This window comes from Grampus griseus (genome assembly GCF_964374135.1).
Source record: "Grampus griseus genome assembly, chromosome: 5".
Lineage (NCBI taxonomy): Eukaryota > Metazoa > Chordata > Mammalia > Artiodactyla > Delphinidae > Grampus > Grampus griseus.
The window spans coordinates 30355166-30371187 of NC_138998.1; the positions used below are offsets into that span (position 1 = coordinate 30355166).

Below are 16022 nucleotides of genomic sequence, written 5' to 3' on the forward strand. Positions count from 1 at the left end.
TGGGGAATTTAATGAAGTTTTGTCACCTAGTGTTTGATCAATCTTATAATTATTCCATGATTTGAGAGGTATGTTCTTTGTTTATAGGCCCAAAAATTATTTATATGCATTTACACATTTATTGTAATTTGAAATTTATTTTTATCTAATTTATAATTTATCTAAGTGATAATTAAAAGCCAAATACTGTTACATTTTTCTTTAATGTATGCTCCTGTAAAAGCCAGATTCTTTTCCTTTCAAATTGACCCTTAACAGTTCTTTATATTTATGATACTATTAGAAATATTAGCTGATTATCACAGTTCATTGTCTTAATGTATCTCAGGAAAAAATTAAGTATCTGGCTTCTCTTTCCAGCCCCCATCAAGAAATCGGCGAGAGAGAGCTGAGCTGAGGCCAGATTTCTTTGATTCTGCAGCTATCATAGAAGACGATTCAGTAAATGTTAAATTATTACTGTTCTTTATTATGGTTTCTGGGTCTTGTTTATGCATGAATTTAATAATTGTGTTTCACTTTTTCTAGGGATTTGGAATGCCTATGTTCTGAAGTCTGAAGAAAATTTACAAATCTGGAACTCTATTATTTAGAGCTAGAGGCCTATATACTGTGATAGCTTGTATGGGGAAAAAAACACTTTTGATGTGATCTGATTTGTTTTTTAATCAAATGATTGAGGTCAATCCCTTTTTGCAGTGACAGAAGAGGAGCATGTAAATTACCCAAGAGAATGTTGGTGAATGTCACCTCAGAAAGACTGACCTGAAAAATCATTTGTGTCCTATTATTGGACTTATCCCAATACAGATGTGTGTGTTTTTCTGGAGGGAGGAAGAAATTTTAAATTTTTAAAACAGCTGTCAAGATAAACACTGTAATACACCTGTTTTATGAAAGCTCAGCATTGAGTAAAAAAAAAATATTTTTAACTTTATTTTCCTGTTGTACAATTTAAAAACCGTTTTAACATTTTGCCTTTTTATGTTTTAAAAGCTAACCATTTTTATTAAACCTATGAGTAAAGCAGCTCATCCTAATTGCCGAAGAGTGTTTTGGAGCTCACTGGATTTGGTTGGACCTTGTGGAACACAGAAATATGGAGGAGCAGAATACTGACAAGCTAAGATGAAACTCTGACAGTGCATCTCTGCCAAAAACCATATACCCTCTGTGGACATGGATATGAATTCCCCGATTTTATATACTCTTGAATAAAAAGGTTTATTTTTATTTATAAGGGGGCATAAAATAAGACATGTCCAAGCAGCCATTTTTCCAACAGATGCTGTACACCATTCATTTTATATAGATTAGGGAGATTCAAATACAGTACATTTTCTATTGGTATTTGTTCTGTGCATTTTTAGCAACTTCTACCAGCAAATAAAGTATTCTCAGTAAAACAAAAACGGTTCTCAAGTTATCAGTTTGCTGTTTTTACCACTTAGTTCATGCCCTGCCAAATTCAAGTTACATGGACTTCCATTTTCTTAAAAAGATAATCATGAAGAACTCCTTCGCCATTCAAACGTAATTTTAAGTGTAACATAACCGTGTCTACTTCCCATGCACTTAATACCCTTATGCACTAATTTTGTGAATTAATTAAGTTTACCGATTATAGACGTATGTGCTGCATAGAAGTCTGTGCTTAGAGGGTGAAGGTCTTACGCTTACCTTGAAATACAGCAACATTTCAGTGTTAAATGTGCATATTAAGGATAATTCTTTGGGGGAAAGAAATTATGAATCTTCAGGACAGCCTTTAATGGTTTAGAGTTACATTCTGCTTAGACTTTTTTATGACTTGCTGCTACTGTTATTTTAAAAAGCCCACTTTCTTCCTTTCTGATTTTTAAAGTAAGCCTCAGAACTTCCAAACCAATCCATTTACAGCTGTTTCTGGGCTGGTTTTTAAAGTAAAGTAGCTGCAACAGAGTGATGAGGCTTTCCCTTTTTACCAAAAAACAAAAGCATTTAAAAAAAAAAAAAATCTGTGCACCCAGTGACTATGTGGGAAAGCAAAATGGATTATTTTATTCATCCTTTTAGTAAACAGACAAAACAAACTTTTCTCAACATTTGTACAGTTCTGAAAAAAACTTGGTCACCAAAAATGTTTTATCTGCTAATTGAGCAATTCCTGGGCTCCAGTTGGGGCTGGGGTCTCGCTTTCCTCCAGAAATGTGAGTTTCACTGGAAGTGAAGGGGCAGGGATGATTGGACTGTCCACCACGCCAGCCCTGCCCGCCTGTGGTTCTGGCCAGGGAGCAGGCTGGGAAGTGCCCTGGCACCTGCACAGATTGATCCTTGGCTTGACAGTTTCACGTGGAAAACAAACAGATGCTGACTTAGAATTGTGGACTACCGTGCAACAGAAAAGGCGTAATATCGACTCCAATGGGTTTCCAGTTCAGTTTGAAGTCAATCGAATTTTTGTATTTTCAGTGTCTCCTTGATTGGTTTTGCTAGTAATTCTGTAAATTGTACATTTGCAATATGAGGTTTTTTTCCTTTTGTACAATTTGAAACTGATGCTTCACCTTTCCTTTAATAAACTATTCAAAATCAGGCTTGTGGTAGTCATCCTATTGTTCCTACTAGGTAAAGCTTTAAAGGGGTGATTTCTTGTCCTGTCGACAGAATGATGAAGCTTTCCCTTTTTACCAAAAACTGAGAGTTCGCTCTTTCAGATCATTTGTTAAATGATGGCAAAATTCCTGTATCAAATGAGGCTTTACTTTTTTAAGCAAGCAGAATCTTAGGACTAGCTCATCAGTTTTCTTTCATTCTTTGTATTTCCTTGGAGAGAGTGAGAGACTAGCTAGGCCAAGTGGTCTGTGATTCAAGAGGAAGCCTCTCGTGGGCTGCGTTTTGGAAGAGGCATTCAGGGATTATCAACTGGTCTGAAGCCTGGGTCCTTCCCCCACCCGAGATCCAGACCCAGCACTTCTGCACGGTTGCCCCCATAGCAGTGCCCTGTAAAGATCACTTGTGTTCTACATGGCTGCTGAAGTGAGGGTTTCTCTTGACACTGCTGCCAGGTGTCACTCTGAACAAAACTGTATCCTATACTTTATGGGCCTGACTGTGTTCTTTGGGCCGTGTTCATTAGATGGCCTAAGATGGCTGTGCAGAAGAGGCAGGAATGCAGGGGATAAATCGGCAGGTGAGCTCTCCAGGCAGCCCAGGAGGGAATGTGATGAGCACGGATCTCTGTAGCAGCTCATCTCGAAGGTTATGTGTTTATGAGATTAGACCAGGGCTTTACCCATGTGTGACTCTACCTTCGGACAAGCTTGCAAACCTCCCAGATGTGACTTGACTGTGACTCTCCATTGGCCCTGCTCTCAGAAAAGAATCTATCAAACAAGGCGCAGTGTCTTCATGGGAAACAAAGGCTTAGTGCCTGCTCAGGCTCCACATATCAGACCAAACTCAGGTAAGGTTCCATCCATGCCCTCCTAAGTGCCTTGCTCTGTAGGGGTCTACACTGGGCATCACGTCTTGAAGGATAGCTTTCTGCTCCCAAGGACACATAAATGAGGCATTTCTCATCTCCAGGACAGTAGGGACATGGTCAGTACCTACCTACTAAGGCTGCCACATCTGCCCAAATGTGCTGGCTGGATTCCACACAGGCCCCAGACTGAGGCTCCGCCCACTGAGTAGCCACAGCTTCTGCTTGGAATGGTGGAGATCCCATGCTGACAGGGAAGCAAGAGCATGAGGACCTGTAGTTTCACTAAAATATATATAATAAAGCCACAGCTCGCCAGAAATCCTTTGAAACCAGAAGGACTTAAAGTTCACATCTGTCAAACAGGTGGAGTCTGTGTTGATTCAACAACTCCATCAAGGGTGTTAAGTCAGTCTACTGGGTGAGTGTCTTTCACAGGCTTCTCTTACTCTGGGCAAACCACATCTCACGTGCCAGCAAAAAGCATCAGTGCATCCAGAAGCAGAGGATTGGGCTGGGGAGACCAAGACATGGTCAGGAGAGAAGCTGGAAAGACTTTACACAAACAAGCACTGGAAGGCTGCTCGTGGATGTGCGTGCTCCCATTATTCCAGCAACTCAAAAGGATGCCATCATGCATAAGGTAGGAAAGTTTTCCAAATTTAGTAGCTCTTTGGGTTGATACAATCCCAAGTGGAGCAGACCACCACCTTTCTCACTCCAACCCTTTGGGATCAGACAGTACTGCCTGGGTTCAAATCCCAGCTTCACCACTCATTAGCTGTGTGGTTCAGGACAAATCGGTTTACATACTTAGGGCAGGGACAGTTACAGCAGGACACTCATAGAGCCTCCTACCTCCACTACAACTCGCTGTATTATCTGCTCTCGGTCTAAACACATTTGCCAGCGCTCCACTCAGTACACCCAAGTCCTCTCTGGTTACAAGATTCATCATTTTTCTCTGTCCCTTTAAGATGAGACCACAGTTGGGAAAGGCATTCCTAAGAGCAGCTGATGAGAAAACTGACTGCTGCTCTGCAATACACTGAGGCTGGTCTACTTGACAGAGCTTCCAAGATCTTGCAGCTCCGTGTCTCCGCCACCAGCTTGGTTTTCAGATGGGCCAAATCCTAGCTTGACAGACCCCAGAAATTGGATTGGCCAGGCAACTTTAAGCTATTGAGCCACATGCTAACCAACCCGTATGGTTCTTCCTTAGCCAGGAGGCCTCTAAAAGACCAGGAGTCTGCCACCACTCCTTTCCCAGCTCCAGTGGCTTACAGTCTTACTGCTGGTGCCAAAGAGAAGTACAAGGAGCCTCTGGCCAAACATCTCTGCCCCCTAGGAACTAACCACCTAGTTAGGAAGACAAAAATATGTTTCAGGCCATATGTTTGCTTCTAAATTTCATCTACTAAAAGAAACCAGGGCTCTTAGAGAAATCACTGAATCTGCAGCTGGGTGAGGAAAATATAAGATGAACCTGGTACATTACCCTGTGTCAAAAAATAAGGAAGTGCACAAAAAATTATTGTGACATATCAAAAGGACTGAGGAACCAGCTTGAAAGAGCGCCCCTCTGGCTGTATCACGAAATTCTGAGCATCAAAATAAGTAACAAATTTTTAAAGAACTCATCAGTCTCTGTTTTTTCTTGATTGAATGACTGAATATATTCATTCACTAAAACATTTATGAAACACCTACTGTGTACTAAGCCCAGATTTCAGTTATGAAGAATAATATATGATTCTCAATAAACTAGTATAATGTGCGTTTGAAAATTTGATAGGGTGATAGCATAGTAAGAAAAATATATTATTTCAGGAAAAAATGTTTAAAAATGAAAAAATAATTTATGCATCTAAATTGATACTAAAAACTTAAAGAAGAGAAAGCTCTTTCTTCTTTCCTTGTGGATATAATGATAGGGTTAGAAATACAGTATTTTACCACCAACATAGAACAGCTGATTGAAGCAAGAATCATAATGGATACTAAAAAGTAGTGGATGAAAGTGTGCTGACAGGCTTAAAGAATGCCTATCAGACTCAATTTCATCAATAATGGAAAAACCTAACGTGTTTCCTAATGTAATACAAGGAAAGAACACTCCTGTGTATTACTCCTACCTGGATCTAAATGTCTGTAAACAATCAGACAAACCCAAATTGAGGGACATTCTACAAAATAATTGGCGAACATGCTTCAACAATGTCAGTGTCATTAAAGACTATGTAAGACAATGAGCCTTGTTTCATATGAAATAAGCATTGACATTTGGGGGGACAAAAGGTCATGATTCTGCAACTTTCAAATAGGTCAGTAAAAATAGTAATTATATATTTATATAAAAGATGAAGCAAATGTAGAAAATGTTAAGAACTGGGTAATCTAGGTGAAGGGTATACACCTCTTGCAACATTTCCACAGGTTAGAAATTTTCCAAAATAAGTTTTTTAAAATGTGAGAACACGTTTCTGGAAAGAAGTTAATATAGGGTAAGAAATTAATATAGGGTGTATGCCTTACTGAGCATCTATTCTGGTAGACACACACACACACACACAATTACAAACATCTTCTTTAATCCTCAACAATTCCTGAAGGAATTGAAAGGATAGGACATATCATTTAACTGTTATATTATTTAAAAGTAAGAAAACCAAAAGCCTAAGCAGACAAGTACTTCACCCTAAAAGCTTATTATCTCACCTTTAGAGGAAAAAAATTAATTCTTGGGAAAAGAAAGGAAAGCAATACACAGAGGTGTTAAATAAGGGTCAGCGCTAAGTGAATACTATAGTGTTTTCTTTAGTTTTCTTGATTTTTCAGATTTTTACCACAAAAAAATAAGATTTATGCTCAAAAACTGCTGGGATTTTTAATAAAACAATTTTATAGGAAGGCACAAATGAAATCTTTCTGGAATTTAATAAACTTAGCCAAGTTATTACTGGTATTTAGATTCCCAGGTTTCATGACTGAAAAAGGCAGGGATGGGTGCAAATGGCCAGGTAGTAATTACCCTTGGTACATTTACAATGGAATATTTGCATGTTTCCTCCATGGGCGCTGTACCTTCTTGCTGGCCAAGACATCCAGGTCACAGCAGATTCGGGCACGTGTAGAGGAAGGCTGGATGATGTCATCCACAAACCCTGGGGAAGCACAGAAAAGGAAGCAAATCATCTGCAGCCCCAGATGCTGCCACCCACCCAACACCACATGGTGCTCAGCCAGGGCACTATCTTCTGCGGCCAACAGTGTGAGCAGGGCCCAACCTGACACAAGAGGAGCTGGGTCCTGTGAACCTTCCCCTGATCCCAGGAGCCCCCTGTTCCTCTGGCAGGTCCCAAACTTCTGGCCTAGGAACACTCGGCAAGAAAAGGAAAATGTGACCCTCTCCCTACCAAGATGAATTCAACAGGGAATCCAATTAAGAAAGTGCACTTTTCTTTTTTTAAAATCACTACAACAATTCCTCCCATCCTGTACATAAACCCCTCTGCAATGTTACTATGCCACTCCTCCCATCAGGAAATGGATTGTATTTCTTCACCTGGCCTTGTAACTTGCCTTGGCCAACAGAATGTGGCAAAAGTAACACTGCAACTTCCAAACCTAGGCCTCAAGGCACCTTGCAGCTGCCCCACTCTCCCTCTTGCCCTCAGGACACAATGTAAAGCAGTGTGGACTAGCCTCCCTAAGAATAAGAAACCACGTGGAGAGAGAGTCTGACAGCCAGCACCAGCCATGTGAGTGAGGCCATCGTGGACTAGCCCCAGTCAGACCGCCAGATGACACAGCTGCATGACTGATCCCAGGCCCAGCCAGCAGAAGAGCCACCCAGCTCAGCCCAGACCAAACCGCTGACCCTCAGAACTATGAGGGAAAACAAAACAAAACAAAAGGTGGTGGTTTTAAGTCACTTTGTTTTGGGTAGATTTTTCACAGCACTAGGGGGACTGGAACAACGCTAAGAGATTCAGCCATTTCAGCAATGTTGTTTTGATTCTGGTGACAAAGCAGCATCTTTAAGTGATGACTGCTCAGGGACAAACCAGCCCTCACTGGTCTCCAGATTAAACTGGAAGGACAAAGGCAGACTTTCTGGAGTGAAATAAGAAGCAAGTGACCCAACAAACGAACGAAGCTGCCCTCCCCACCACAGGCCCTACCTCTCACGGCTGCAGGAAAAGGGTTGGCAAACTTCTCGATGTACTCTGCCTGAGCAGCCTCCACATTCTCGTGCCCTTTGAAGATGATCTCCACAGCGCCCTGTCACGAGAGGAGTTAGTGAACGCCCCTGGAGGCCCCTGGAGACCTGGGCAGGCCTCCCTCAGCTCATCATCATGGGCATGGTTGCCAGTGTCCTGGTAAATCAAAGTGTACCAGAGACAAGTGCCAGGTCCAGGTGCCTGGAGTTGACCTCCGTGACTCCGGGAGCTGGGATGGATGCTCAGCTGTGGCCCCAATGACGAGCAGCCCAGGCTAAGCCAGGTGTTTGCCTCCCCAGATTCTGTCCTCCTCTCTCCAATTGCATTTATCCTTCTCTGAGGCCAAGATATTTGGCCCAGTTTCCACTGTTAAATCCACAGTTCCCTCATTGAGGGACGCAGACTGCTGTTTCCCTTTTTCATGATTCTGAGCCCTGAGCACACAATTCAATGGCCAGAGGTGGAAAGACTGAAATGCAAATGTAGAAAAATGAGGACTGAAAGATGAGCCTTCACGTCAGAACCCTTGAAAGTCAGCTTGGAGAGGCGGGGGCATGGGAGTTACCTGGTTCAGCCACAACAGCTGTTCTGAAGCAGAAAAGGAGTGGGGAGCAGGCTCGGCAACAGGAAGCACCTGCCCTAAGTCAGCAGCTTGGGGCCGGGGGAAACGTCCAGTCCTCCGAAGCCCAGCTCAGCTGACTCAGCCCTCTCCCCTTTACTGACGTCTCAAAACCCACTCTAGGCTCCTCCCACCCGGGCACGGAGACGGCGGCACACGCCTGAAGTGAGGGCAGGAGGCAGGCTTGCCAGGGCCTAGACCCCAACTCCCTGGAGCCCTGGCCCCTCTCCAACATTTCCCAGACGCAGAAGGGAAAGCCAGGGGGCCTCACCTTTGCTCCCATGACTGCAATCTCTGCTGTGGGCCAGGCATAGTTGGTGTCACCACAAAGGTGCTTGGAGCTCATGACATCGTAAGCGCCACCATAGGCCTAGAACAGACCCAAATGCTGAATGTTAGTGCCTGAGTCACCCATGTCACATCCCTGCAAGACCCCAGGAAGCCAAGCAAAATGAGGACAGAAAGCAAGAAGAGCCCTCCTGGGCTGCTAAAGGCCCAGTGTCTGTGAGGCCAGGGAGCCGGAGCACAAGGGCGCAGCCCACAGGCCTTTCACAGTTCATGGTCACGGTCTTTCCCGGCTGCTTTTTCCCACTGCTGCTTTCAGTTCCCAGATGACCAGGGACACCCCTGCAGGGCATGTCTGCCGTGCTGTCCTCCAGAGCTTTTTAAGGGGAGAGAGGCGTAGTCTCCCTCCAGCACTGCTGAACCTCTCGGCCAGACTTCCAGCCACGGCCCTGCCGTGGGAGTGAGTGAGCTCACAGCCTCCAGCGTGAGTTCCTCACCTTCCTGGTGATGACTGTCACTTTGGGCACAGTTGCCTCGGCAAACGCGTAGAGAAGCTTGGCGCCATGCCGGATGATGCCTCCGTACTCCTGCGCAGTGCCTGGGTCACGAGGAAGAGTTACTGGATACCCACAGAATCCTCAGGAGGTCGGCCTCTGCTCTCAGCTGGGAGGTCTTCCCCCTCCCCAAAGGGCCACCCCTCACACAGCCGCACCATCCAGACACCCAGAATATGGAGACGTCACAAATCCTGAGGGAATTTTGCAAGATCTCCAAATAAAGTGGATGCCTCGCTGGGCAAAACCGCCTCTCCTGGCCCCCACCTCTGTCAATGACTCACCGGGGAGAAAGCCAGGGACATCCACAAACGTGATGAGTGGAATATTGAACGCGTCACAGAATCGGACAAAACGAGCCCCTTTCACGGATGAATTAATGTCCAAGCATCCTAGAAAAAGATCATCCAGGCTGAGCTTCTGGGCAATTCCCAGTCCCACCCACACTGGGAATGTGCCCCCAGCAACCATGCAGAGCTGGTTACTAAGGAGGCACCAAAGTTACCTCCTCAGAAAACGGCTAAGGGGATCCTCACACTCCAGGAAAAACTGGGAAGACAGGAGAACCCACCTGGCACTGGTCAGAGGGCCAAGGAGTGGCGCCGCCCCTGAGGGACCGGCAGCAAAGCCCAGGGCAGGCAGCCAGTCTCAGCCTCGTAACCTGAAGGGCTGCTTGCTGCCACCTGATGCACAGCCTGCCTCGCCCCTGCAGCCAGTCGTGGGAGGTGACATCCAGGGGCTGGTCTTAGAGAGTCCCTGTACCCTGGAATCTGATTCTGGCTTCACCAGCTATAGCCACGTGTCAGGTAAATTACTTCACTTTCTGAGCCTGAGATTTGCCACCTGAAAGGCAGGGGTGTTATCCCCCTCCTACCACAGCTGTAAGGATTACAGGAGATGGTATCTGTGAAAGGGCACAGAATGAGAGCTCAGTTACTAGTAAACCCTCTCCTATCACACTTTGCAAAGTATTTTATGAAGCCAGCATTAAATACCAAAACAAGAAAAGGACATTACAAGAAAATGCAGACCAAAATCCCTCATGAACATAGATACAAACAGTCCTAAGATATTACCAAATCAATTCCAGCATTAAATAAAAACACTGGTGCATCATGACCAAGTGCAGTTATATCCAGGAATTCGGACTTGATTTAATGTGTGAAAAGCAATGAAATTATTAAAGGAGAACAACCATATGGTCACTTCAGTAGATATAAACATCTGAGAAAATCCAACATTCACAATTAAAAACTAGCAGTAAACTAGGAGTACAATTGAACTTCCATTATCTGATAAAAAATATCTACAAAAAAACTTATATACTCATGGATTAGAAGAATAAATCAATCCCCAAACTGATCTATACCAGTGCTGCCTGAAAGAGCTTTCTATGATGATGAAAATGTTCTCTGGCTCTGCTATTTGTCGACATAGTAGCCACTAGCCACATGTGGCTACCGAATACTTGAAACATGACTAGTAAAAGTGAGAGGCTAAGTTCCTAATTGTATTTAATTTTAATTACTTATACTATTTTAATTATTTTAGATTTAAAGTTTAATAGCAAGTATAGTGGAGAAATCTGTATTTTTCAAGCAATTCCTATCAAAATCATAGGAATTTCTGATAAGCAGATTCTAAGATTCACATGGTTAATACAAAGGAGACAGAATGGTCAAAACGGTATTTTCTTTTTTAAAATATCAGTATAGGAAGACTTATACTAACTGACTTGAAGACTCACAAAAGCAGGGTTTCTCCGTCTTGGTATTATCAACAATTTGGACAGGATAATTCTTTGCTGTGGGTGTTTGACCTCTGCACGTAGGATGTAGAGCAGCATCTCTGGCCTGCACCCACTAGATGCCAGTAGCACACCCCTCCACCCCTCATCTCCACTGTGACAACCAAAAGTGTTTCCAACACTGCCACATGTTCCCAGGATATTGAAACTGTCCCTGGTGAGAACCACCAAGAACTACAAAGCTACAGTAATCAAGACAGTATGGCAGAGGCATAGAGGTTGGCAAAAACAGCAATGAAACAGGATAGATCGTGAAGAAACAGGCCCACACAACTGATTTTAGACCAGGCACCAAAACAATTCAGTGTGGAAAGTAAGTCTTGTTAACTAATGGTGATGGAACAATTAAATATCTGTATGGAAAAAAACGGAAGTAGACTCCTGTTTCACTCTATACTCTACACACAAAAATTAGCCCCAAATGGATTGTAGATCTTAACATAACCCACAACTACAAAGCTCCTAGAAGATGATGTGGACTATCTTTGAAACTTTGTAGTAGGCAAAGATTTCCTGGACAGGACACAAAAAGTTCTAATCAGAAGTAAAAACACTGATAAATGGGACTTTACCAAGTTTTTAAAATAATGTGAATCAAAAGACACCATTAATTAAATGAATAAACAAGTCACAGACCAGGAGAAAAATATTTAAAATACACATATCTGACAAAGGATTCACATCCAGAATATATAAAGAACCCTACAAATCAACAATAAAAAGACAACTCAAAAAATAATAGCAATAGGCAAAACTTCCCTCTTGCCTAATGCATTTTCTGAGATGATAGAAATGTTCCATATCTTATTTTGAATGGTGAATACAAAGTTGTATTAACTGCCAAAACCCATCCCAATGAACATGTAATTTACTGTGCCTCAATTGTAACTCAATAGAAGAAAAATCTATGTTAATGACTTGAAATAAAGAATGTGAGTGATGAGTCCTGGGATGAAGACAATTCTAAATTAAGAAACCACAAGAAGTACAAAGAGGCCAGAATAAAAATCAAAATGAAGAAAAATACAAGCAATGACAACCAAAACAAGATAAAATCGTTAGGGAAATGAACACAGTCAGAAATGGAAAACCTGTGGCCCTGAGCTGCCAAGAGTGGGCCCCAGGTCTACTAAGATGATGGCCTCATCATCTTAGGCCCTAGTCCAGGCCTGACAGAGCACCTGGCACCCAGAGAGCCCAATGAGCCCTGGCTAATTCCTACAAGGAAGAAATGAGAACCAGTGTCAAGGGGGAGGAGGAGTGGGTGAGGGAAGGATCGGGAGTTTGGGATTAGCAGGTGCAAGCTAGTATATACAGGCTGGATAAACAACAAGGTCCTAGGGTACAGCACAGGGAATATATACGTATATATATTCTTTTCCATTATGGTTTATCACAGGATACTGAATACAGTTCCCTGTATTCAGGGAACTGTATTCAGTATCCTGTGATAAACCATAATGGAAAAGAATATATATACGTATAACTGAGTCACTTTGCTGTACAGCAGAAATTAACACAACACTGTAAATCAACTATACTTCAATAAAAAAGAAAAAGAAATGAGAACCAGAAAAGAGGCCTCCTCTGTGAGCCTCTAAAGCTGCCTTTTTTGACACCCCATAAACATCACAAAGAATTACTGAGTCAAGAAGAAGGGAAGCTGAGGAACCACAATGGAACCAGGTATTCAGACTCCAGCCAGGGCTAGGGCAGGCCCCTGGGATAGACATTCTAAGTATTTGTAGATAAAGTTTCCACAATAAGCCAAGCAGTTTCTTAACAAGTGAGCTTGTCAGAGTGCACCTGTACTGGAGGGCGCCAGAACCTGCAGACATAGTCACGGGACAAGAAGTATCTCTGAGCAGACACAGAAGATCATGTGAAGTCCACACCAGGGACAGACACAGCAAAGAGGAGGAACTAAAGAGATACGTGAACAGCCGAGAACTTACTGTAGGAACAAAATGCATTTTCAGTATGTATAAATTCCTAACTTTAAACACTATTTCTAGACAACAAAATGGTGGAATAGGCAGCTCCAAGCTCCTGTCTGCAAACAGAAACATCAAAACACATGCAGAAACTGTCAGAACCAACTTTGTCAAAACTCTGGAACAGGCAAAATGTACTAAGTAAAAGCTGAATCAGGAAAAAGGCAACTTAGAAACTGTAGGAAAGCTCTGTGGCGTTTTGAATTACACGTGCCCCACACTCTTCCCTGGTTCTAGAGGAAGCAAAGAAGACCTGAGGCACAAATCACCATGTAGGTCTGTTCTGCCTTGTCTGGGGGCTACCTGAAAGATGGATGCAAGCCTTTCATCACTTCACCTAACTCAGAACTCACTCAGGCCAGAAAAGTGGCAGGCATTGCTCACTGTAAGGCAAAAGAACCACCTATAGACATCTGGGGTGAAAGATGACGGTTGACATTTCCTAAGGCCTGGGAGGAAAAAAACAGGGAGAGAGGGGGTTTGGGGGGGGAATTAGGGCATTCAAGATCACCTGTGTATACAAGGGACTTCAGAAAGACGCAGACGTGCCTAGAGCCAGATGCGTGTTCAGAAAAGACCTGAGAAGGGAAATAAGAAAATACTTTGAACGGATCAGTGGAACGGAATAGAGAGCCCAGAAACAAACCCACATACCTAGGGACAATTAATCTTCGACAAAGAAGGCAAGAATATACAATGGGAAAAGACAGTCCTTCAGCAAGTGGCGTTAAGAAAGTTGTACAGCCACATATAAATCAATGAAGTTAGAACACACCCTCACACCATACATAAAAATAAACTCAAAATGGCTTAAAGACATAAATATACGACAAGACACCATAAATGTCCAAGAAGAGAACATAGGCAAAACATTCTCTGACATAAATTGTACCAATGTTTTCTTAGGTCAGTCTCCCAGGGCAACAGAAATAAAAGCAAAAATATAAAATGGGACCTAATCAAGCTTATAAGCTTTCACACAGCAAAGGAACCATAAACAAAATGAAAAGACAACCTACAGACTGGGAGAAAATATTTGCGAATGATGCAACCAACAAGGGCTTAATTTCCAAAACATACAAAGAGCTACAATTCACTAACAACAACAACAACAAAAACCCAATTGAAAAATGGGCAGAAGACCTAAATAGACATTTCTCCAAAGAAGACATACAGATGGCCAATAGGCACATGAATAGATGCTCATCATTGCTAATTATTAGAGAAATGCAAATCAAAACTATAATGAGGCACCACCTCACACGAGTCAGAATGGCCATGATTAAAAAGTCTACAAGTAATAAATGCTGGAGAGGGTTTGGAGAAAAGGGAACCCTCCTACACAGGTGGTTGCCACATGATCCAGCAACCCCACTCCTGGGCATATACCCAGACAAAATTATAATTCAAAAAGATGCATGCACCCCTATGTTCACAAAAGCACTATGTACAATAGTCAAGACATGGAAACAACCTAAATGTCCAGTGACAGACGAATGGATAAAGATGATGTGGTATATATATAATGGAATATTATTCAGTCACTAAAAAGAATGAAATAATGCCATTTGCAGCAACATGGATGGACCCAGAGATGATCATACTAAGTGAATTAAGTCAGGCAGAGAAAGACAAATACCATATGATATCACTTATATGTGGAATCTAAAATATGACACAAATGAACTTGTCTACAAAACAGAAACAGACTCACAGACATAGAAAACACACTTGTGGTTGCCAAGCGTGGGTGGGGGAGGATTGGGAGTTTGGGACTCACAAACTATTATATACAGAATGGATAAACAACAAGGTTCTGCCATACAGCACAGGGAACTAACAATATATTCAATATTCTGTGATAAACCAGAATGGAAAAGAAGATGAAAAAGAATATATACGTGTATAACTGAGTCACTTTGCTGTACAGCAGAAATTAACACAACATTGTAAATCAACAATACTTCAATAAAAAAATTTTAAAAAAGAAAATACCTTGAGATGAATTAAAAGGAAAACATAACATTACAAAAGACCTGAGAAGACCTTAGGCTTTAACCTTGGGCTGATACCTAAACTCAGTTTAAGTCTGGCTACGTGTTGAAGGACAGCCTCAGTACAAAGCCAATTTGCAAAGACTAGGGGAGATGTTTTCTTATTTGTCTGTTTTGGCACCTGGTGTTCAAGGTAATCTCTGTTAAAACAATAGCTGGACACAAGCTTAGGAAAACAACAAGGAATATAGCCTCTGCAAAAACAGCTGGGAAAAGTCGCTAGAAAAATGGACTACTACAGCACTGAACAATCAAAAAAACCTCAAACTCTGGAAAAAGGGGAGAATATGATTTTCAGAGTTACCGTATTATAATATTCAAATGTTCAGTTTCCAACAAATAGCAAAGCATACAAAGCAACAGGAAAGTACAGCCATTCAAATGAGCAAAATAAAAGAATCCATCCCGCAGAAGCCCAGACAATAAACTTACTAAACAAAGATTTTAAATCAACTGTCTTAAATATGCTCAAGGAAGTAAAGGAAAACATGAAGAACTAAAAAAATCAGGAAAAAAAATTATGAACAAAATGAGAATATCAATCAAGAGAAATTATAAAAAGGAACCAAACAGAAATTCCATGGCTGAAAAGTACAATAACTGAAATGAAAAGTTCACTACAGGGGTTCAACAACAGACCTGAGTAGACAAGAAGGATAAGGAAACTTGAAGATAAGAAAACTTAAATAATCCAGTCTGAGGAACAGAAAGAAAAGAAAAAATGAAGTGAATAGAGACTAAGGGACCTATGGAATATCATCAAGAGAACTGACATACACCGCATGGCAGTACCAGAGGAAGAGAGAGAGAGAAAGGGGCAGAGAGATTATTTGAAGAAAGAATGTCCAAAAACTTCTCAATTTTGGCACAAGACGTGAAGCTACAAATTCAAGAAACTCTAAGTAGGATAAACTCATACACACCCATACCGAGACACATTATAGTCAAATTATTGAAAGACAAAGACAGAATCTTGAAAGTAGCAAGAGAGAAGTGACTCATCATACAGAAAGAATCTTCAGG

At 42.1% G+C, this 16022-nt stretch overlaps 2 protein-coding genes across 3 annotated transcripts in view; one reads left to right on the top strand and one right to left on the bottom strand.

Annotated features, from left to right (window-relative positions):
* Positions 1–2851, top strand: part of STAG1 (STAG1 cohesin complex component) — a gene marked incomplete at its 3' end in the record, with an annotated part of 421944 nt that extends 419093 nt beyond the window's left edge. The window contains exons 33-34 of one of the 2 annotated variants that reach the window (XM_082655685.1): positions 361–441; positions 529–2851. In XM_082655685.1, coding sequence (XP_082511811.1) covers positions 361–441; positions 529–552 — 105 coding nt within the window. Of the gene's footprint in view, positions 1–360 lie in introns of both variants that reach the window. The other variant, XM_082655684.1, reaches the window with a different exon arrangement.
* Positions 2852–6023: 3172 nt separating this feature from the next.
* Positions 6024–16022, bottom strand: part of PCCB (propionyl-CoA carboxylase subunit beta) — a 91937-nt gene continuing 81938 nt past the window's right edge. The window contains exons 11-15 of the mRNA XM_082655247.1: positions 9429–9536; positions 9088–9188; positions 8577–8675; positions 7648–7747; positions 6024–6627 (exon numbers count right to left, since the gene is read on the bottom strand). Of these exons, the coding sequence (XP_082511373.1) occupies positions 6506–6627; positions 7648–7747; positions 8577–8675; positions 9088–9188; positions 9429–9536 (530 nt within the window). The 3' untranslated portion in view covers positions 6024–6505. The remainder of the gene's footprint in view (positions 6628–7647; positions 7748–8576; positions 8676–9087; positions 9189–9428; positions 9537–16022) is intronic.